This window comes from Electrona antarctica, assembly GCF_951216825.1.
Source record: "Electrona antarctica genome assembly, chromosome: 4".
Classification (NCBI taxonomy): domain Eukaryota; kingdom Metazoa; phylum Chordata; class Actinopteri; order Myctophiformes; family Myctophidae; genus Electrona; species Electrona antarctica.
Window position 1 is genome coordinate 38,395,081 of NC_136809.1, and position 23,883 is coordinate 38,418,963.

At 45.8% G+C, this 23,883-nt stretch overlaps 1 protein-coding gene across 1 annotated transcript in view; it reads right to left on the reverse strand.

Moving 5' to 3' along the window:
• myo15ab (myosin XVAb) overlaps positions 1-22,806 on the reverse strand; it is a gene marked incomplete at both ends in the record, with an annotated part of 114,245 nt that extends 91,439 nt beyond the window's left edge. The window contains 14 exons of the mRNA XM_079498423.1: positions 4,148-4,251; positions 5,401-5,491; positions 6,213-6,287; positions 7,724-7,833; positions 8,852-8,915; positions 9,410-9,492; positions 10,564-10,960; positions 12,846-13,078; positions 13,663-13,860; positions 14,302-14,499; positions 15,551-15,748; positions 16,635-16,949; positions 17,450-19,696; positions 20,035-22,806. Of these exons, the coding sequence (XP_079354549.1) occupies positions 4,148-4,251; positions 5,401-5,491; positions 6,213-6,287; positions 7,724-7,833; positions 8,852-8,915; positions 9,410-9,492; positions 10,564-10,960; positions 12,846-13,078; positions 13,663-13,860; positions 14,302-14,499; positions 15,551-15,748; positions 16,635-16,949; positions 17,450-19,696; positions 20,035-22,806 (7,085 nt within the window). The remainder of the gene's footprint in view (positions 1-4,147; positions 4,252-5,400; positions 5,492-6,212; positions 6,288-7,723; positions 7,834-8,851; positions 8,916-9,409; positions 9,493-10,563; positions 10,961-12,845; positions 13,079-13,662; positions 13,861-14,301; positions 14,500-15,550; positions 15,749-16,634; positions 16,950-17,449; positions 19,697-20,034) is intronic.
• Between the last annotated feature and the right edge of the window lie 1,077 nt (positions 22,807-23,883).

The following is a 23,883-nucleotide window of genomic DNA, read 5'->3' on the forward strand; positions in this document are numbered from 1 at the left end:
CTTTACAAAGTTAACTTGTACATAAACGTTCATATTTCCAATATAAAGTACTCACCCCAGGCCACAGATGTTTTGCACGGGCAGGTATTAGCACCCGTGGATTCCGTATTGTTCAATAAAATGCATTTTTATCTGATCGGTGTGTGTGTGTGTGTGTGTGTGTGCGTGCGTGCGTGCGTGCGTGCGTGCGTGCGTGCGTGCGTGCGTGCGTGCGTGCGTGCGTGCGTGCGTATCACAATGAAAGCTATACCACGCCCTCCAGCTCACCTGTTATCCTTAAACAGGGGTCAATTTGACCGAGAAGCAAAAGCACCTCACCCATCCCATAATAAACAATACATACGCGTGATGTCCTTTAAACACCCTGGACTTTATCGCCATGGAAACACTGTTAACTAGAGTATGATAGAACCATAGCATATCGACCCAGTGTTGCCATAGCAACAGTCCCTCCCAGTCAGTTGCCTTCGGGGGTTAAATGGGGGGACAGACAGCTCATGGGTTCATTCAGCTCATTTCCACAAAGGTTTAAACACTTTTCTCTGTTTTCTATTGCCTGATCAATGTGATCATACTGCAGCGTCACACAAGCAGATCTGCAAGCTCGAATCTTGGTGCGAACTTGCGAAGCGCCACGTTTTGAACTTGTAGATCTGCGACCTTGGCAACAGTTTTGGAAACAAAGAGGTTTCCACCCGGCAGAGACCGGGTGTTTAGAGCTAATGCTCTAAACATCATGTATATCATTATATATGCCTACCTGCTATCGCATAATTATGCTGCTGCTTGTTTTATTTAACCTGCATCTATATCTCTTTCCCTGCTGCTGTCGCGCTACTTCTATCCTCTCTCTTTACACCTGTAAAAACCTGTGATGTGACAAATAAAGCAGATTCTGATTCTATATTCACAACAATAGTTTTAATTCAACCCCCCCCCCCCCCCCCCCGACCCCACTTTGAGCACCACCGATTTACAACAACAAACAAACAAATACACTGCCAAATCCTGAGTGATATTCTGAGAGTATGACATTTTAGAGGTGATTACACTTATAATTGTTCAGTGAATGAAATGACAAGGGGGCTACAACTACATCATGTGCAGTCATGGGGGTATCTAATGGTCTAGTGGCGCATACAACATGCTCTAATGCAGCCTGACAGCGAGTAACGGCTTTGATTCCCAAGCCTGACGTCCTTTGCTGCGTGTCACTTCCCCTCTCTCTCTCTCTCTCTCTCTCTCTCTCTCTCTCTCTCTCTCTCTCTCTCTCTCTCTCTCTCTCTCTCTCTCTCTCTCTCCAAAAATAATAATTGCAGTCATGCATTTCTCAGCAGTCAATATTTCTCCATACGTTGCCAATCTTTGCCAACTAAACCCACAAAATGCAAATCAACAGAGAGCACACAGGTGTGTACTGTCCCCAACAAAAGGATCCCCGTGAAACCACCGAAGGACCCCTGGGGGTCCATTCGCGGATTGAATAGGTTAATAATACAACAGTGATTCTCAAACCTTAAAATAATCTGACAAAGACAAGTTCAAAGAGTAGTAGTAGCAACGCACATCCAAACTCTTGAAGGCAGCTGCTGCTGGCCCCGGAGTGAACCGAGATCAAAGGAAAACAATATAGCCTATAACTCTCTTTGTCGGTTATTTTTGAGCAGTGCACACCGCTCCAATAATTGGCTGTTTGTTTGGGGTATGAACAGCTACAGTTGGAGGCCATCGATATTGTCCTTTTCTTTTTGCTGAGGTTTGCGTGATCTGCGCAAAAGGACAGTTAACCCATTTTGGGCGGGAACCCCTTTTGGTGTTTTAAACATTATGTTATAGCTATTGAAAAATAGCAGATCTACAAGCTCATAGCGCGCCACCGAGTGGCGCGCTACGAGCTTGTAGGTCTGCTATTTTGGAAAAATCGTGAAAATATTTATTTCAGAAAACTGGAGGATTTAGAAGGATTTTTTTAAATTTTGAGGTCAGGCCTAAATGGGTCAAATGATAAGGGACAATATCGGTGGCACCCAACTGTAGGTTACCAAAAGTGGCACTGTTCAGCAGCCTACAGAGTGGCACTGTTCAGCAGCCTACAGAGTGGCACTGTTCAGCAGCCTACAGAGTGGCACTGTTCAGCAGCCTACAGAGTGGCACTGTTCAGCAGCCTACAGAGTGGCACTGTTCAGCAGCCTACAGAGTGGCACTGTTCAGCAGCCTACAGGGTGGCACTGTTCAGCAGCCTACAGAGTGGCACTGTTCAGCAGCCTACAGAGTGGCACTGTTCAGCAGCCTACAGAGTGGCACTGTTCAGCAGCCTACAGAGTGGCACTGTTCAGCAGCCTACAGAGTGGCACTGTTCAGCAGCCTACAGAGTGGCACTGTTCAGCAGCCTACAGAGTGGCACTGTTCAGCAGCCTACAGGGTGGCACTGTTCAGCAGCCTACAGAGTGGCACTGTTCAGCAGCCTACAGAGTGGCACTGTTCAGCAGCCTACAGAGTGGCACTGTTCAGCAGCCTACAGAGTGGCACTGTTCAGCAGCCTACAGAGTGGCACTGTTCAGCAGCCTACAGAGTGGCACTGTTCAGCAGCCTACAGAGTGGCACTGTTCAGCAGCCTACAGAGTGGCACTGTTCAGCAGCCTACAGAGTGGCACTGTTCAGCAGCCTACAGAGTGGCACTGTTCAGCAGCCTACAGAGTGGCACTGTTCAGCAGCCTACAAAGTGGCACTGTTCAGCAGCCTACAGAGTGGCACTGTTCAGCAGCCTACAGAGTGGCACTGTTCAGCAGCCTACAGAGTGGCACTGTTCAGCAGCCTACAGAGTGGCACTGTTCAGCAGCCTACAGAGTGGCACTGTTCAGCAGCCTACAGAGTGGCACTGTTCAGCAGCCTACAGAGTGGCACTGTTCAGCAGCCTACAGGGCCATTGCCATTCACACTGAGCGCTATAACTATAACAATAAAAACTAACAATAAAACTGTACAGTACAGTAACTATCATAATAAAAGTGTAGTTGCACCGCTCAGTTCACACGGGTGTGTTTATTTATTCCTTTTGCAGTTATACAGAGTGACGTGTCGAGCCCATATGCTCTTCTCCAGAGTTGGGCTTGAAATGTCACCCTGTAATTGCTAAATATAACAGTTCACCAATTAAGACAGTTTTCTGAAACAAATAATATTGCTATAATATAGCAATATGGAATATGGAGATAAGAGGTTTCTGCCCGACAGCAAAGACATATTATGTCTTTGTGAAAAGAGGAGTTAACGGGCAATTGTGGGCACTGTATTTTGCCCGAAACCTCAAGTTTAGCGGGCATATACAGTTCATATACGGTAATATACAGGTGTGATGGTACAATTCAAGAGTTTACCGGAGTTTGTTGGAAAGTTTAACGGCAGTTTCCTGTAATATACACATCCGTATTCCATGCATGTCTTTTCCTCCTCTGTGCTGCAGAATGGTGTTTGAACCACATCAAAAGTTATACAGAAAGAGTTCTTTCTGTATAATCAGCACATTCTCCAAAGACAAGTTTGCAAGAAGTTTGACTTTTTCCTTTAGCAACTGATTTTAGTCAGTTTTACCCACTTCTGAAAGCAATCATTGTTCTAAATAGTTTCTAAAGACATTTTGAAAGCTTTGAAGTTTGTTTTCTACTTGAGAATATTTAAGATAATTATTTTATATTAGCTACTGTCAGTACTGGAACATACTGTTTGTACAGTATGTTGTTGTCTTTGACAAGCTGCTAGGAACTAATTGCCACCAGTGGGAAAAAACTTTAATTTAATTTGTTTAATTGAATTCAAATGATTGAGTGATCATGTACTTCAGTGGTGGAAGAAGTACTACTCAGATTGTTTAGTAAAAGTAGCAATACTCATAATAATACTTAATGTACCAAAGTAAGGGTAGTAAAAGTTGTCAAAATGTGTCAATCAGTTATACAAGCTCACAAGCTTGCGCTGAAAGCTACTAGATTGCTATTTTCGAAAAGCTGAGGTCTAAAACAGGGCTTTGTTTTGAATTAAATCTGTAAAATTATAAAAAATGGAAATACTCAGGGTAAAGTAAAAAGTACCTCAAAATGAATAGGTAAAATGCTTAATTACATTTTCTGTACACCACTGATGTACTTACTCCTCCATGTGGATCTGCGTGAACTTGCCAAAGCGGGAAGAATTGTCGTTGCGCACCGTTTTGGCATTCCCGAAGGACTCCAGCAGGGGCGTGGCCTCCAGGATCTGACCAATCACCGGAGAGAAAAGTATCACCATGACAACAACAGACATGATGACAGGCAGTTACCATGGGAGACAACTATGACTGTTGACTTAAAACAGTTACCATGGGAGACAACTATGACTGGTAACTTAAAACAGTTACCATGGGAGACAACTATGACTGTTGACTTAAAACAGTTACCATGGGAGACAACTATGACTGTTGACTTAAAACAGTTACCATGGGAGACAACTATGACTGTTGACTTAAAACAGTTACCATGGGAGACAACTATGACTGTTGACTTAAAACAGTTACCATGGGAGACAACTATGACTGTTGACTTAAAACAGGGTCTTCAACGTTCTGGCAGATAAAAGGACCACTTAGAGAAGTGAAGCAGGGACCCCCACTACATATTGTATAACATTGTGTTGCAGATTAAAGTTATCTTTCATAGATAACTTCACTGACTATCAGTGTTGTATAAATTAATGGTTGTTTGGGAATTTTCAGACATTTAACCACCTAAACCCTCAATAGTAAACTTGACCTTTGACTCTGTACTTGGTTTGCTCCTTTTTTCCCTCTACACACCAAACCTCTTAGCTGAAACTAGCCAATCTACAAGCTCACAATGCCTGAGCTTGTAGATTGGCTATTTTTGGCTAAAGTTCTCCCCGGAATATGGATGCAAGGGTGCTATGTGGTAAATGTAAAAAAGAGGTCAATATAAACTAAATAATATCCTATCCTAAACAAAGATTTGGTGGCCCCCTTGTAGTAACTCTGAGGACCCACTAGGGGTCCTGGACCCCTTTTGAAGACAAGCCCCAAGAGCTGCTGGGAAACGTTGAAGCCACGCTACCTATGGCTCTATGTTTGAAGACTCCTGACTTAAAAGACAGACATCCTTACCTCTATCTGAAGAGGACGGCAACAGACACCATGGGAGAAGAAAGAGAGGAGGATAGGGAGAGGGTGTTAATTACATTCAATTAATGTTTAGTTTAATTAAGAGAGGGTGTTATAACTAAATTGATTAACGTGGATTTGTTTTAGCAACTGTCAGGCTGCTGTACAAAACCTAAGCCTGTAACTGTGTTGTGACAATAAAGTTGATTGATTGATTGACAGACAGACATGTGTCTGTGTGCATACATACATACCTGTTGTGTGACATTGCGTTTGTGATGTATGGCTGTCAGGTAACGCAGGATGAGTTTTGTCGCTTCAGTTTTTCCTGAACCGCTCTCTCCACTGGAATGAAACAAGAAACAGATCAAATGTGTTAATTTATGAAAAAACACAAAACGTTACAATATGGAGATAAGAGCCCAACATATTTTTTTATAATTTTTATCCCACGATTTTGCAACCCATTTTTTTCACCCAGTGTCAATTATCTAATGTAATGCTGGGCACTACACTTCCTCTGCGAACCTGGGGGGGCAGCAGACTGACATCATGCTTCCTTCTATGCATGGAGGAGTCCAAGCTGTTTCTTTTCACCTGACAGGGGGGAATTTCCCTGGCCGGACGTAGCGCGTGGAAGGAACACGTTATTCCGACCAGTTTCTTTCCCCCCCAGGTGGCATGGGGAGGACATGCAAACTCCACACAGAAAGGCCCTTTCGCCAACCCCGCCTCGGGTATGGGCATTGGGCACTGATGACGCGGAGGAGGGAACACGCACCCAGCGCCCCAGCAGGAATCGAACCCAGAACCTTCTAGCTGTGAGGCAACACCACTACCAACTGTGCCACCAAGCCCCCTACAGCGACGATGTTTAAACTGCTACATGACTGAATGAAGGATCTGGCTCACTGACTGAGAGTGTGAACTTGTCTTGCTAAAACAAACGTGTCTGCATTGGACCTGTGAACAGGCTGTGAAACATCAGAGACAATCAATAAATAACATGTTATGTTGCGTGTGCGTGTGCGTGTGCGTGCGTGCGTGCGTGCGCGCGTGATCTCACCTGATGACTATGCACTGGTTCCTTTTGGCATCCATCATGGTGGTGTATGCAAAGTTAGCAATGGCAAAAAGATGGCTGGAACACAAACACATCAATGTTAGTGAATGTAATACACAGGAGCACACGCTTGCACACTCACACATGCATGCAAATGCCCATGCTCATATGTAATCTGTGTGTGCGCACACACACACACACACACTCTCTCTCTCTCTCTCTCTCTCTCTCTCACACACACACACACACACACACACACACACACACACACACACACACACACACACACACACACACACACACACACACACACACACACACACACACACACACACACACACACACACACACACACACACACACACACACACACACACTCTCTCTCTCTCTCTCTCCATTTTGACTGTTTTGTAAAAGGATAAGCAAAATAAGCTATACCTTTTTGGTCAGAAATGTGTTTTTGTATTGCCAATTATATATAACCTTAATGTTACTACACAATTGACACAAATAAACTAAGCTAATAACTAAGCTAAACATACTCATCTGTTTGTGTGTGTGTGTGTGTGTGTGTGTGTGTGTGTGTGTGTGTGTTCGTGCGTGCGTGCGTTGCGTGCGTGCGTGCGTGTTGCGTGCGTGCGTGCATGTGTGTGTGTGTGAACCTCGGGTGGTTCTCTGGTTACTGGTTAGATGTAATGTGCTTGTGCAATCAATAACCAAACTCTCCCTTGGCAACCGGCCATCAACAGTGTAACGTGAAGCTCTGTGTCTAACACCAGAGGGTGACTGTATTTACACCTACAGTGCTGCAGCTCCTCCAAGCTGTCTGTCTGTCACCTCAATCAGAGGTGTTTAGCTCTGAGGCAAATGAGCCTGAATTATAGTGTTATGTAAGCCCTGGGTTGTTCTAGGTCAGTGGTTCTGAACCTTTTCAGGCCGTGACCACATAAAAATTATCATATTTGAACTGCTGGGGACACACTTGTAATTGTAGGAGTTGTTGAGGCATTACATTTACTTTGACTCGGTTCCACTGTTCCACAGATACATATTGTGGAAATAGCCGATCTCCAGATTGGCTATTTTCACAATGTTTCCCTCATTCTTATATAATTTGGCCAATATTTGACCAGTTTTTATAGTATAGTTTGTTGATTACTTTTGATGCAGTAATGGATGTCCTTTACTTCTTTTCTTTCTTTCTTTTTTTTTAGGTATTACAAATGTCTTAAAAGTCCTTAAATTGTCACTTCACTGTCGTCTGGGGACCCCCCACAAAAGATATATCATGTGGGACCAACAGGTTGAGGACCACTGTTCTAGGTGAGCATGGGCATACCACGCTCTTATTCCAGAGCGACAGAGTCATTACAATAAGCAAGGTAAACACATACTGTACCATACATCAAATCATGTGTCCAAAACTGTTACTTTCGACCATGCTTTTGTGTGAGTCTGTAGTATGATCAATTAGGGCATTCATTTACAAAAAGAAAAACCGTGTCAGGTCTTACGGAGGGTTGTCAGCGAGGCCATGGCCTTCGTACTGGAGCACCATGTCAGTGCCATAGATGTTGAACATCTTGTACGGGTTCACAGACACCAGGATCCTCCCTATGTACGACTGGGTGGCATGCAGGAGGGAATGAGAGAAGACAAGAGAGAATGATATTAGGATAAACAAGTGGATAAAAAAAGAGTAGCATGTTCTGATCATATCATGTTGTTTCAAACTGTCAACAACTAGTTCCAGGTAGAGTTGTCAAAGTACCGAACAAAAAAGATGGAATCTCACTGTATATCGTCAGGAAGAAACCTCTTATCTCCATACGTTTTATATGAACGCCCTGCTTGATGATACTACAGCTACAGCGTCACACAAAAGCATTACAAGTGGCAGATCTGCAAGCTCTAAACCTGGTGCGAAACCATGCTGTTTGAGCTTGTAGATCTGCTAGTTTTGATGCTTTTGGACATATGAGGTTTCCACCCGACTTTTTTGTATGACATTAACCACTTGAACCCCAGCATCCAAATTCTGCAGGGAACATTAGCCAAAAAAAGCCGATCTTGTAGATTGGCAATTTTCAATACAGCATACAACTTAGCTCTAAGTGGTTAATCTGCATTACAGAATATAGTATATGAGCTGCTTGAAGTTGTAAGACGTGTGTCATTGATTGATTTGATTGAATTGAAGTCTTATAGTTTGCGAATAAGGGATGATTCCATATTTCAAGGGACAGATGGCAAACCTTTTTTCTTGGTGACCAAAATATATTCACTGAAGGAGTTAACATATTATTTATAACTAACAGCAAAAGGTTTTCATAGTGAAATATATAACTCCCGGGATCTTAGAACTATAAAACAGTGGTTCTCAACCAGTCCTTGAGGGGGTTCCATGATGGAGAGTTGGTAACGAATGATCCTTTTTATTATCTTTAACTCTTGAGAGTGTAAAATGAAACCAAATGGACCCGTACGGGTCCATTTGGGTCAGAGAGGCTAAATCTCATCAAACGGTGGTCCGTCACCGTCCGTGGCTCAAATGCAGAATAAATAATGGACTTGATGTGAAAAAGGTTGAAAACCACTGCTATTAAACATTCACTCTACTGGTCCTGGAGAAGTATACATACATATATGAGCTCCTGGTCAAAGCGTTTCTTCAGGTTCATCAGAACGGTGGTCTCATTCAGGTCCCTGTAATTACACACAGGTGGTATAAACTCAGGTATCTGTAATTACACACACTTGTAAACTCAGGTTCCTGCATATAATCACACACAACCTGTAAAAACAAAATACAACCTACCTAATAGCAAAAAGCTGTGTCATGTACTGTAGATTTGCTACACCAGTGGTTCTCAAAGTGAGGTCCCCAGGTGCCCTTGGGGGTTCATTTTAACAACTTTACCCATATCTTATACTTTGGCTATTCAAAAATAGCACATCTATAAGCTTGTAGATTGTTAGAATGATTTTAATTCATTCATTCATACATTTATTTATTACATTTCTGGTCCATTGACACATACTAGCCTCCGGACACCCATTTGAAAAGGTGGTTACCTTTTCAAATGGGGGTCCGCAGGCTAGTATGTGTCAATTTGGGTGTCCTTGACATGAAAAGGTGTGTGTGTGTGTGTGTGTGTGTGTGTGCGTGCGTGCGTGCGTGCGTGCATGCGTGTACATACTCCAGCTGTGTCATGTCCTCCATGCCCTCTGCCCAGCGCTTGGTCCTGATCCCCACTGTGGTCATGCTCCTGATAGAGTACACCTGTACACACGCACACACACGCACACGCACACACACACACACACACACACACACACACACACACACACACACACACACACACACACACACACACACACACACAGTATACAGTAGGTTATGAAGCTATAGTTATGAGCTTTTAAATATATTATTTTTATTATTGTATTCATCATTTTTGAAAATTTTGAAATGTAAAAAAATAATATTTGGAATGTTTCTTTTTAATGAATGATGAAAGTATGAATGTGATTAAGTGGACCGCTGACTAGGGTTGGGATCCTTTAAGTATGAATGTGATTAAGTGGACCGCTGACTAGGGTTGGTATCCAGTATGAATGTGATTAAGTGGACCGCTGACTAGGGTTGGGATCCTTTAAGTATGAATGTGATTAAGTGGACCGCTGACTAGGGTTGGTATCCAGTATGAATGTGATTAAGTGGACCGCTGACTAGGGTTGGTATCCAGTATGAATGTGATTAAGTGGACCACTGACTAGGGTTGGGATCCTTTAGGTTTTTAACAATTCTGATTACTTAACGGTTCCCTTTAACGACTCCTATAGGACGATTCCAAATGGACCCTTACAGATCTGTAACTTTGAGAGGGTACAAATGGACCCTTACAGATCTGTAACTTTGAGAGGGTACAAATGGACCCTTACAGATCTGTAACTTTGAGAGGGTACAAATGGACCCTTACAGATCTGTAACTTTGAGAGGGTACAAATGGACCCTTACAGATCTGTAACTTTGAGAGGGTACAAATGGACCCTTACAGATCTGTAACTTTGAGAGGGTACAAATGGACCCTTACAGATCTGTAACTTTGAGAGGGTACAAATGGACCCTTACAGATCTGTAACTTTGAGAGGGTACAAATGGTTTGAGAACCACCAGTATTGCAATTGTATAGCAGACGTGAAGTCCACACGCCAGTGTGATAGAAACCGGTTCCAGAAACGGTTCCAAATGTGACAGAACCGATTCCGGTTCCTAAACTTTGGATCCGGATCCTACTGATTCCTCCGGTTTCCGGATCCCAACCCTACCAACCGGCAGTGTGTTGATCACCTTATCATGCCAGCTCCCGGCGGTCTCCCTCTCCCGGTTGGGGTGCCACACCGGCTCCAGGAGCCGCGCCTCCATGCCGGGGGGCGGCGGCGAGAAACCCTCCACGAGGCCATCGTCTCGCATGGTCCACTTCTGGAGGTTGTGGACCGTCCCGTGGGGAAGCACCCTCTCTGCGGCCCACACGTCGTCCCCGTACTCCCCTCCCCCGCCCTGGGCGTTCCGGGCCCAGTGGCCCGTGCGCGGCCCGTACGGCTTTATCACCGCTAACTCAGAGTCCTCGCCCTGCAGTGCCGTTGGCACCCTGTAGGAGGCGTAGCGAAGCTGCTGGTTCTGGATGGCGTTGCCCATCTGGGGTTTGTGGAACCTCCGTGCAAGAAGGGATCCATCGGCCAGTTGTCTGTCGACAGAGGAAATGGTTCTTAGAACATGGCGTAGCATTAGTATGATTAGGGCTATATATATATATATATATATATATATATATATATACCGGTATACAGTATATATGATAAAAGGTGCTATAAGGGGTGCTGTGGATGAAAAGATTATTTACAGGGGTAACCTGAGCCAAAAATGTTTGAGAACCACTGCTATACCATATGGAAAGTGGTTTGGCATCCACAAGACCCAGGGCAGTAGGCTCCCCCCCACCCCCCACCACCAGGCAATCAGGCTTTTGAACGACAACACCATGAGGATTAAGCTCCGGAAAAGATAATTCCCCCACCCAATCAGGTTATGAATGATAGGCCTATTGCCTGTCTGTTTACTAAACGCACGCACGCACGCACGCACGCACGCACGCACGCACGCACGCACGCACGCACGCACGCACGCACGCACGCACGCACACACACACACACACACACACACACACACACACACACACACACACACACACACCCTCCTCACTCCATTGGTTTCCATCATCATTGATTAGACGAAAAAAGAAATGGTTAAAAACCTCTAAACTCTGAGCTGTATTTGGGTAAAGTGATGATAATATTGAGCTGTATTTGGGTAAAGTGATGATAATATTGAGCTGTATTTGGGTAAAGTGATGATAATATTGAGCTGCATTTGGGTAAAGTGATGATAATATTGAGCTGTATTTGGGTAAAGTGATGATAATATTGAGCTGTATTTGGGTAAAGTGATGATAATATTGAGCTGTATTTGGGTAAAGTGATGATAATATTGAGCTGTATTTGGGTAAAGTGATGATAATATTGAGCTGTATTTGGGTAAAGTGATGATAATATTGAGCTGTATTTGGGTAAAGTGATGATAATATTGAGCTGTATTTGGGTAAAGTGATGATAATATTGAGCTGTATTTGGGTAAAGTGATGATAATATTGAGCTGTATTTGGGTAAAGTGATGATAATATTGAGCTGTATTTGGGTAAAGTGATGATCATATTGGTTGGTATTACTTGGTTCAAGTATCTGACCATGTATAAAGTCACAATACCAACTTTGATGAGGCAGTATTGTGTTGTTCTATAAACATGTTCGTGTTTTCTTTTCTTTTTTCTTTTTCTGAAAAGTGCGCAGTGCGCCCATACATACAAGGATAATATTTCACACATAGCACTTTCAAGCACCTTAGTGCATGTGCTGTATGATTAATGTATACTTGACCATTTTGATTCTAGGTACTGTATTTACTATGGTTGCTATTCTTAATTATTACTTTCCTGATTGTTGTATTGCTGCTAGATTGTTCCGGAATCAAAATCAAAGAATCTTACTATTTTGATGTATATAAGATTTAACAATTAAATATTTTTAAAGATTGTATTTCAATGAATAATGTGATGTGAATAATACAGTAGCCTACATGTGGGGAAAGTGTCCAAAATGTATGTCAACATAAAATGTGACTAAATGATGTGAAATGCTTATGGAATGGATGGATGGAAATGGATTATACAGTTGGGTGCCACCGATATTGTCCCTTATCATTTGACCCATTTAGGCCTGACCTCAAAATTTTAAAAAATCCTTCTAAATCCTCCAGTTTTCTGAAATAAATATTTTCACGATTTTTCAAAAATAGCAGACCTACAAGCCACCGAGTGGCGCGCTACGAGCTTGTAGATCTGCTATTTTTCAATAGCTAAATTATAACATAATGTTTAAAACACCAAAAGGGGTTCCCGCCCAAAATGGGTTAACTGTCCTTTTGCGCAGATCACGCAAACCTCAGCAAAAAGAAAAGGACAATATCGATGGCCTCCAACTGTACGAGTTACTGAGTATCCATGAACAACTTCCTACCTGAAATCATGTTGACCCAGGTCGTAGTCGGACATGGCACCGAAGATGTTGGGAGGTCTGGGTGCAGGTTGGCCGGTAAACATGGAATCGTCTTTGAGCTTAAAGAGCTCTGGCTGCCGCAACTTGCGGTGCCTTCCGAGTGCACCCGACAGGTTGGGCTTCTGACCCGGGATGACCAGGGTCCCGTCTGGCAGTCGATACCGCGCTCCTCTAAGGTTTTCATTTCCAAGGGCCTGATGGTGAAGGCAGGGGGAAAGATAGCATGTTACTTTATGTATAGACAGATGCCAGGTTGTAGACCTGGCTGGCATCCTATAGTGTGCAATGTGCATAGTTTCAACATAGAGATTGTTGGGGGATATATTCTATTGTTTAGACTGATGATCAGTGGTGTAAAAGTACTCACCTGTTTTACTTAAGTTAAAGTATCAATACTGCAATGTAGAAATACTCTATTAAAGTTAAAGTAGGCCTATAAGTAAATAATCACACCCGTGTGAACTGAGTGGTGCACTGAGTGACGTCACACACTAACCATAGCAACCATGCTCACCTGTGCGTGGCCCCACGTACAGGTACACACATACACAGATACAGACAGACAAAGCTGGTTATTGGAGTGGTTTGCACCACTCAAAAAATTAAAAAAAAGTACTTTTTACACCACTGGCTGCACAGACTACAGTCAAACTGTAGTCTGCAAACTGCAAACTGCCTTTCCTACGCACTATAAAATGTTATTTTCTTTGTGACTGCGAAGCACTTTTTTCTACAGTAGGAAGAGTGCCATATAAATAAAGGTTATTATTAGCATTACGTCAAGCAGGCTCGGATTCTGAGGAGCAAACGGGTTGATGACGATGGTCCCATCCGCCAGGGTGTAAGAGATGTCTTTCAGGGACGGGTTCTGGAGTGCAGCCAACAGATTTGGGGTCTTGGGTTTTCTAGGGTCCACAATGATGCTTCCATCTGGGAGGGTGTAGGATGCTCCTCTCAGGGCTGGGTTACTCAGGGCCTGGAGATGACAAAAAACAAGAGTTCAGTTCAGTCTCAAGGCGAACTATGAATGAGACCTGATCATGTGATCAAGAGTGCCGAGTTACCAGGTCAATTTCACCTTTCACATTTCACTGCTTTACACGAAGAATAGAATAACAATTACATGTTTAAATCATAATTTGTTTTAGCTCTTTGCTTTCTAAAACCACAGGACAGTTCATTAGTTAAAAACTCAAAAAACAAACAAAAAAACATTTGTTTTCCTTACAAGACACATGAAGAGAAATTCATCAGCTTAGATGACAGGAATGAAGCATGAAAATGCACTAATACATATTTGAATACATTTTGTCCCTTTTCTCCCTTATTTTATTATTTATCTTTGCAATGTGACTGTGAAACACTTTGAGCTACAGTACTTTCTAATTAAGTGCTATACAAATGTGGTTGTTATTACACTTGACAGGTCGGGAGCGAGCGGTTTAAATGGGTTGATGACGATGGTCCCATCTGGCAGGGTGTAAGAGACGTCTTTCAGGTAGGGGTTCCCTAGTGCAGCTAACAGATTTGGGCTCTTGGGTTTTCTAGGGTCCACAATGATGCTTCCATCTGGGAGGGAGTATGATGCTCCTCTCAGAGCTGGGTTATTCAGGGCCTGGAGATGACCCAAAAAAAAAGAAACAGTGTTCAGTACAGCTTCAATGGCAGTGCTGGAAAAAGTACTCACATTTTTTTACTTAAGTAAAAGTATAGTGTAGAGAAATACAAGTACAAGCCCGGAATTCAAAATTCACTTGAGTGAAAAAACGACAAAAGTATTGGTATCAAAATGTACTTATTAAAGTGCCCAAAGTTTTCAAATGGCCGAAATGTATATAGGGCTGAAGTGGTTGATCTACCTTTTGTAATAATAATCAACACCATCAGGTAAATGAGATCAAATACATCTTCAGGACTTCTCAATTGCCAGGTCAGTTTTACCTTTAACATTTCACACTATTGTTTTTTAATATAACATAATAAACTGCTGCTCTACAACCACAGGGTAGCTCATAGTTACAGTAGTTAAAAGCTACAGATCAACCACTTCATAGTCACTTTCCTTCCAACACAGATGGTTTGAAATTGATTGGCCTAAAATGACAGGGAATGAATTTGGTAAATGCACTGCTTTGGAGACACAATGGGGTCAGTCAGTGACCCCCTTCTGGCATAATGTAAGTGGCACATGGCAGTGCTCTGTAGGGTGGCGGCCAGGTTTTGAGATAGATGATGCCAGGAGTGGGGATCAAACCGGAAACCTTCCGAATCCCAGCCAACCAACCCTCTACTTCCTGTGCACAGTGCCACCCCAACATATTGCTTAAACTATTAATAGTCAGTTCTGTTCAATACGAAATGAACAGAACTGGCATTTCTTGGTTCATAGAGACACCAGATTTGTAGCCTGGGTTCCAGCCTGATTTGCTGCATTCCGCGGATCTGAAAATGCGAGTGACAATTCAGAATCACGGAACACAGCGATTCAGGTTGCAACCCAGGCTATCAGATTTGTCCCACAGGCTTAAGTAAAACAAGTTATGTGCTGCAGACAAATTAAACATTGCAGGTACACTACATAGCTTATTTCATTAAGCCTGTGAAGCACTTTGAGCTGCATTTATTTTCTTCTGTGAAACGTACTATAAACAAAGATTATGACATACATTGGACAGGTCAGGAGCGAGCGGTTTGTATGGGTTGATGATAATGGTTCCATCTGGCATGGTGTAAGAGATCTCCTTCAGGTAGGGGTTCCCTAGTGCAGCCAACAGATTTGGGCTCTTGGGTTTTCTAGGGTCCACAATGATGCTTCCATCTGGGAGGGAGTATGATGCTCCTCTCAGGGCTGGGTTACTCATGGCCTGGAGATGACAACGTCAAGAGTTCAGTTCAGTTCAGCCTCAAGGGCTTTCTAATTTACAAATGGGGCCTGACCAGTAAAGAAGCCAAGATGTCTCCACTAAGCCTGATAGCTATTTTTGTTACAGCCTGCCTGTTATGGTTCAGCAGTTCAGCTAGTCCTTGTCACAGCTAATAGCATATCTCTGCTGACTGCTGTCTATAGAAGAAACCGCCTATAACTACAAAAGTTTTCAGTTTTCAGGAAATGAAAAAACATCCAGCTCAAGTGGAGTTAGGAGGTTTTTGCCAAAGTGCTTTTTTAATACTTTTCATTGGTTCATTTTTTTAATCAACACACAGACTTAACACTAGAGTGTCTGTGAGGTCTTTCTGACCCATTTTGAGATGTTTAAGTTGATTATCTTTGCCTGTGAAGCTCTCAGAAGGTTCCCCTTCCATGACGTTTCCTAAATATTCGATTTAAATCATCTCTGTTTATTCCATCTGAAACATTTTCTAAATATGAATGTATGCATACTTATACCATCTCTGCCTATTCGTTTTTAATACTTTTAATACTTTCCATTGGTTCAAAAAAAAATTACCGACACACAGACGTAAAGTGTGTTGAATAGCATTGATTTATGCAAAAATAATAATAATAATTGAACTGATAGTTCATAGTTTCAGTTAGTTAAAAATATATGGAGGTACTACTAAGAACACTTCCCACTTTCCTTCCAACACACACACACACACACACACACACACACACACACACACACACACACACACACACACACACACACACACACACACACACACACACACACACACACACACACACACAAAGGCAAATTGCTTGGCCTAGAGATTAGATGACAGTAATGAAAATGCACTACTAACGTTGAGTAGGTTCGGCGAGAGGGGCTTATTGGGGTCGATGATGCCGTCCGGCAGCTTGAACGAGGCCCCCCGCATGGATGAGTCCTGCAGGGCGCCCGACAGGTCCGGACCGACGGGCTTCCGCGGGTCAATGATGATGGTGCCGTCCGGCAGGGTGAAAGACGCACGCATCAGGGCGGGGTTCATCAGCGCTAGCTTGAGGCTGGGGGAAGACGCCTGTCTGGGGTCGAGCATCATGGTGCCATCCGGGAGAGTCCTCAGGGAACTCATCAGGGCGGGGTTGCTCAGGGCGTTCATCAAGTCCGGCGACATCGACTGCGTTACGTAGAGACAGAGAGGTCAAAGTAGGGGTATCACGATTACACATTTTGTTGACGATTACAGTAATTGTCACACAAATAATTGCGATAAGATTTTGTTGGAACATTGGAACGTTGCAATTTGTATTTCTGTTTGCCTTTTTCGTAATCACCAATTGCACAGGACAGATATGACAAATAACTTGAATATACAAATCATAGAAATAGAATAGAAATCACTGACCAAAAATAGCGGAAATAGTTGATCAACAAGCTTGTAGATCTGCTATTCTGCTATTTTTGAAAAAATTATGGAAAAGTATGGACATTTCTCAACATGCAAACGATTGATGATTATGCAAAAATAATTGCGATTATCTCAAATAATTGTGATTAGTATGTTGACTTAGGCACTTTTTGAATAAGTCAATCTTTAATTTTGTCTTTCCTGAAAACCTTCAAAATATGACTTTAGGCTAGGAGGCTAACAACCTGTAATGGTTTATTATGGGTTACCTTCGCGTTAGGGTCTACAAAAGTGCCATCGGGGAGCTGGAAGGAGGCCCCCATCAACTGGGAATTTTGCAGGGCGTTGCCCAGCCTGGGTGATTGGGGCCCATACGGCGACTGCATGTAGGTTCCGTCCGGCAGCTGGAAGGACGCCCCCCGGAGCTGCTGGTTCTGTAGGGCATTGCCTAGCCTCGGTGATTGGGGCCCATACGGCGACTGCATGTAGGTTCCGTCTGGCAGCTGGAAGGAAGCCCCCATCAACTGGGAATTTTGCAGGGCGTTGCCCAGCCTGGGTGATTGGGGCCCGTAGGGCGAGCGGAGGTTCATAGGGGGCCGAAAGGATGCTTGTCTGAGACCCGCGTTCTGGCCCAGCGCGTGGCCGAGCTGAGGCGTGGCGGGGGCATAAGGGTTCCTCATGGGGGGTCTCATCGCGGACATGCCCTGGAGGTTCATGCGGTGGCTCATGGCGTCGTTGAGCATCGGAGACGGTGGAGGCTGAGAAATATGACCGACGTGGAATGGTGAGAGAGTGCCCTGATATGAAGCCATGCCTTGGAGCGCCTGGCCATGCTGCATGGCTCCAGAGAGCATTGGAGAAGAAGGCACTGGGGGTCCGCCGGGGGACATCATCATCATCGACGGAGGACTGAAGGAAGCTCCTCGCAACGCCTGGTTCTGCATAGCTCCAGACAGCATGGGAGAAGATGGCATCATAGGCTGCTGCTCATAAGGCGACTGAAAGGGGATCGGTGAACTAAAAGACGCTCCTCTCAATGCCTGGTTCTGAAGAGCTCCAGATAGCATGGGAGAGGAGGGTGCCATAGGCTGCTGATAAGGCGACATTGGGGACATGTAAGACGCATCACGAAGGGCCTGATTCTGCTGCAAAGCCCCTGACAGCATCGGAGAAGACGGCATCATAGGCTGTTGATAAGGAGACATTGGGGAGGCATAGGATGCACCACGAAGGGCCTGATTCTGCTGCAGAGCTCCAGATAGCATTGGAGAGGAGGGCGCCATAGGCTGCTGATAAGGAGACATTGGAGAGGCATAGGATGCACCACGAAGGGCCTGATTATGTATAGCTCCAGACAGCATGGGAGAGGAAGGGGCTCCTGGCTGCTGCATGTAAGGATCAGCCATGTAAGGGTCCGGTGCATAGTGTTGCGGGGGGAGGGGCGAGGAACGCGGAGAGCGGTGAGGACTGAATGCAGGATGATGCCCCATCCCGTGCTTAAGGGAGGGCTGTGGGGAGGGAGCCATTACTCTCTGCTGGAGAGGATGCCCTCGTGCCATGGGTCGCGACTGGGGTCTCCCCAGTGGTACCCGGTGGGACATGTGCGGGGAGTGGAAAGGGGAAGGAATGGAGGAGTCCACGGTGAGAACAGAAGACCGGTTGCTCCTTATGGAGGAGTTACGGAACGGGGGCACGTGATGGGTGGGCGGCGGGACCGGTCGCCCTCGGAGGCCCATGGGGGAAGGCCTCACCGTTCCCAAGGGAACATTGCCACGCCCCATCCTCCTGGGTCTGGCCAACGGCGTGGGTTCCCTCATCAGGCGGTTGGAGCGATGGGAGAAGGTAGGGGACGCGGCGCCAGGCCGAGGCCCAGGGGCAAAGCTATGACGGGAAGGGGTGGGAGAGGCTCTCATACCCATGTGGGGCGAGGGAGGCGCGGACGGACGATGGAAGGCCGGGATAGGCGACGGGGGACCACGCGACGGACTTGGCCTCCTCATGGAGGAACGAGGGGAGGGGGGACGAGAGCGATGCCTCATGGAGGCCCTGGGCGACCCAGGAGGACTATGTCGCATCATCTGGGGCGAGGGTGACCTCCTGCCCATGGAGGAAGGGGGTCTCTGCGGCGGCATTCGGGGAGAGGGGGGTCCCCTCGACATTACGGAGGGGGGTCTTTGGGCAGGAAAACCACTTCGCTGCGGGCTGGGGCTTCGTCTCATTGGGGGGCCTCGCTGCATCATCGGAGAGGCCATTGGGGGTCCGCGTTGCATCATCGGAGAGGCCATTGGGGGTCCGCGCTGCATCATCGGGGAGGCCATTGGAGGGGCACGCTGCATCATTGGGGAGGCCATCACAGAACGGCGGGATGGGGTGGGAGAGGGCTGCATGCGACGTCCCATAGCAGGGGACAGGCCAGCTTGATGCATGATCATGGCAGTTGGGGTGGGGATCTGGGGAGCGCCATATCCCATTCCCTGCTGCTGTGACATCATCATCTGCTCTGCCATCATCTGCTGCTAGTAGGAGAAATAACACATGTAAGCATGTTAAGAGTTTATAAACGTTGTCCAGAAGACAGTACAGTACTACTGTATATCAGACAATCCTAGTATTAAATGTAGTCCTACAACTGCCATGTTGGGGACCAAACAGTTGTTGCAAACACCGGAAATCCAAAAATGAATTAGTCCTACGCCAATCAGACTGTTCAGACAAATTGAAACACCTGTGTTGGTGTCCAACATGGCAGGTGTAGGACTACATTTGAAACTCATGAATACCTAAAACTGGCTGTTATTAAGAATCAAATAAGAATAATAACCTGTGGCAGCATCTGCTGTTGTGGCTGCATCATTTGTGGTGACATCATCTGCTGTTGTGGCTGCATCATTTGTGGTGACATCATCTGCTGTTGTGGCTGCATCATTTGTGGTGACATCATCTGCTGTTGTGGCTGCATCATTTGTTCCTGTTGCGCCATCATCATTTGTTCCTGTTGTGCCATCATCATTTGTTCTTGGGGTGACATCATTGGTTGTGACATCATTTGTTCTTGTTGTGACATCATCATTTGTTCCTGTTGTGCCATCATCATTTGTTCTTGAGGTGACATCATTTGTGGTTGGGGTGACATTCTAGGATCCTGTTGTGCCATCATCATTTGTTCTTGGGGTGACATCATTGGTTGTGACATCATTTGCGGAAGGGGTGACATTCTAGGATCCTGTTGTTGTGCCATCATCATTTGTGCTTGGGGTGACATCATTTGTGGTTGGGGTGACATTCTAGGATCCTGTTGTGCCATCATCATTTGTTCTTGGGGTGACATCATTTGTTGTGACATCATTTGCGGAAGGGGTGACATTCTAGGATCCTGTTGTTGTGCCATCATCATTTGTGCTTGGGGTGACATCATTCTAGGATCTAGAGGTATCTGGTCTTCATACTGAATTTCCGACATGTTTTCAAATTCTGGTTCCTGGGGGAAGGTAGGGGCTGGGGGCAGAGCTACATCCAGTCGATCCTTCCCAAAAACACGCACTTGTGGCCTAGGCACTCTAAAGGTCATATCTCCTCCCTGAACACCCATGGTGTCGTCTCCAAGCTGGCTCATCGCTTCTGCAAACCCGGCTGCGTACCCATCCGTGAATTGGTCTTGCGGCTGCTCCATCCCTTGCCCTCCCATCCCATACGGCTGCTGGAGCCCCATGGCCTGCTGAGAGCTGAAGTCTTGGTAAGGCATCCCTGCCTCGCTGTAGCTGAGTTGATGTTCCTGTGGCATTCCCCCTTGCATTCCCATTGTGTCCGCATAGGGATTCTCATGAACTCCAGCCTGTCCCTCACCATAGTACGCTCCTTGACCACCGTCATAGAGACCCTGAGCCTGGGGGTCAATATAACCACCTACGTCTCCTGCATAGGCGCCATATCCCTGTCCCGCTGCAGCATATGGGTCCAGACCCGGATCTCCAAAGGGTGACATTGGCTGCTGTATCTGCTGACCATATGGGTCACCCATGCCGTATGGGTCACCCATCCCGTCATAGTAACCGCCGGTGGCATCATAGACTCCCTCATCCTCATAGTAACCCTGGTCCTGTAAGTCTGCGCCCATTCCTCCATCATCATAGTATCCAGGCTGAGTCTGGGCCCCGTATGCAGCCTGCTGACCATAGCCCTGGGCCCCGTATGCTGCCTCCTGACCATAGCCCTGGGCACCATATGCATCCTGACCATAGCCCTGAACCCCATATTCATCCTGACCATAACCCTGAGCTCCATATGGATCTTGACCATGACCCTGAGCTCCATATGGATCCTGACCATAGTCCTGGTCCCCGTATGGATCCTGACCATAGCCTTGGGCACCGTATGGATCCTGACCATAGCCTTGGGCACCGTATGGATCCTGACCATAGCCTTGGGCCCCGTATTGATCCTGACCATAGCCCTGGGCCCCGTATGGATCCTGACCATAGCCTTGGGCCCCATATGGATCCTGACCATAGTCATCATAGCCATCATGGGTTTTCTGATACCCCTGGTCATATCCATGTTCATGTCCTTGCCGTCTTTGTGATCGCCGCCCGCCCCAGCCTTGGCCTCCCGCTCCACTCGCCTTCATTTTTGTGGACAGGAAGCGCTTGGTCAACCAGTTGGTTGTTCCTGCAACCTTACCTAGCAACCCACTGCTGTTTTTGAAGCCTTCTCCTAGGCTGTCACCAGGTTTCTTCCTAAACATCCCTTGAAAGAAGCCTTTCTTTGCACCACCCCCCAATTTCATTATCATGTAAGTGGGCTTAGGGCCGGCATTTGCTTTCTCAGCCTTCTCCTTGGCCTCTCTTTCCTTTTTCTTCTTCCCGCTGCTTTTAAACCTCATCATGAAACGAGTGTGATTCTTCAGCAAGGACTTGCGTCGTTTCTTCGTCTTCTGCTTCTTGGCCAGTTTGTTTCTGCCCAGGCGCAGGAACAAACGAGACGTACTTTTCAGCTTCTTCCTGCTGTTCCTGCGCCTCTTGAAGCCAGAGAACTTCATGAACATCCTGGACATGTTCTTCAGTCCTTTCTTTGGGAACTCCTTGACTGGAGGCACGGGTGGGCCTCCTGCTTTCTTCTTATCTGTCTTCTTCTTGTCATCCGACTTCGATCCCTTGTGTTTGTCTTTGGATTTCTTCTTCTTCTTGTCATCCTCGTCTTCATCCTCGTCTTCATCCTCATCATCCTCATCTGAGTCCTCATCGGAGTCCCCACCCCGTTTCTTCGGCTTCCCTCCTTTAACTGGCTTACCCTTACCTTTCTTGGGCTCGTCTGAATCTTCTTCCGAGTCCTCCTCTTCTTCCTCCTCACTCAGTTCCTCGTCCTCAGAATCCGCTGGCTTCCCTTTCCCCTTTCCTTTCTTCCCGTCGTCCTTCCCTTTCCCCTTGGGCGGGGGCTCCACCTTTTTGCCCGGGGGCTCCGCCTTTTTGCCCCCTTTCTTGTCATCCTTTTTCTCCTCTTTGGCCGGGGGAGGTGCTTTCTTGTCGTCTTTTCCTCCCTTCTTGTCATCCTTGCCTTTCTTTTCCTCCTCTTTCTTGGCCGGGGGAGGGGCTTTCTTCGCGTCCTTCTTGGCGTCTTTTTTGGCTGGCATTGTGAGAGGTGGCTAGGAGGGCACCATGCCCCCTTCCCTGGACACGTAGAGGTGGGAGACCCTGGAACACACAAACGCACACAGTTATGTAACAATACAGAAAACACTGCTACTAGTGAGGAACTGCACTGAGCTTTACATTATCCTGAATATATGAACGTTGTTCTCAATGACACGCACGCACGCACGCACGCACGCACGCACGCACGCACGCACGCACGCACGCACGCACGCACGCACGCACGCACGCACGCACGCACACACACACACACACACACACACACACGCATCAAGTATCAGCATGCGGTCTGACCTGTAAGAGAGCCCTTGGTTTAGATATGAACGGTTGAGTGTGTGTGTGCACCGGGTGCAGCAGTAAGGTGGTTGTGAGGACAGGTCCACACGGCCAGAGAACTTCTACAGCTCGCAAATCTGGTCCCCATGAAGCCTCCTGCAAAAACACACAAAAGCACACGATTCTAGGTTAATCTCTTACTACGAAGGAATTGATGCATTCATTTAGTGATACAAGGAAAACAGCACATCAGCACTTCCAAAACCACTGCTGTTCATCAAATTATTGGCTTAGGAATGCAACAAAAACAAAAAGATATCCATCGATTATTCAATCGATAGAAAAAAACTAATTTTGGGGGTGAACTATCCCTTTAAGTAAAAGTATCAATACCGCAATGTAGAAATACTGGTATAAAGTAAAAAGTCTGGTATTCAAAATTGACTTGAGTAAAAGGACATAAAAATAGAAGGAAAGGAGGAACTGGAGCAACTCAGACAGTGTAAGCCCTTATTTTATTATCAGGGTGCAAGTAAAAAAGCTGTCGCTTTCAATGTATCAGTCACTTCATCATCTTCATCAGGTCATGATCTGACGAAGATGTGACTGATACACCGAAACGTTGTCGCTTTTTTACTTGCACCCTGATAATAAAATAGGGGCTTAAACTGTCTGAGTTGCTCCAGTTCCTCCTTTCCTCCTGCCTCTGAGATGCACCAGACTGGCCTGCCACAGGCTAGATGCACGGTTGGAACTCCCTTCTGCTGACATCAAAATAGAAT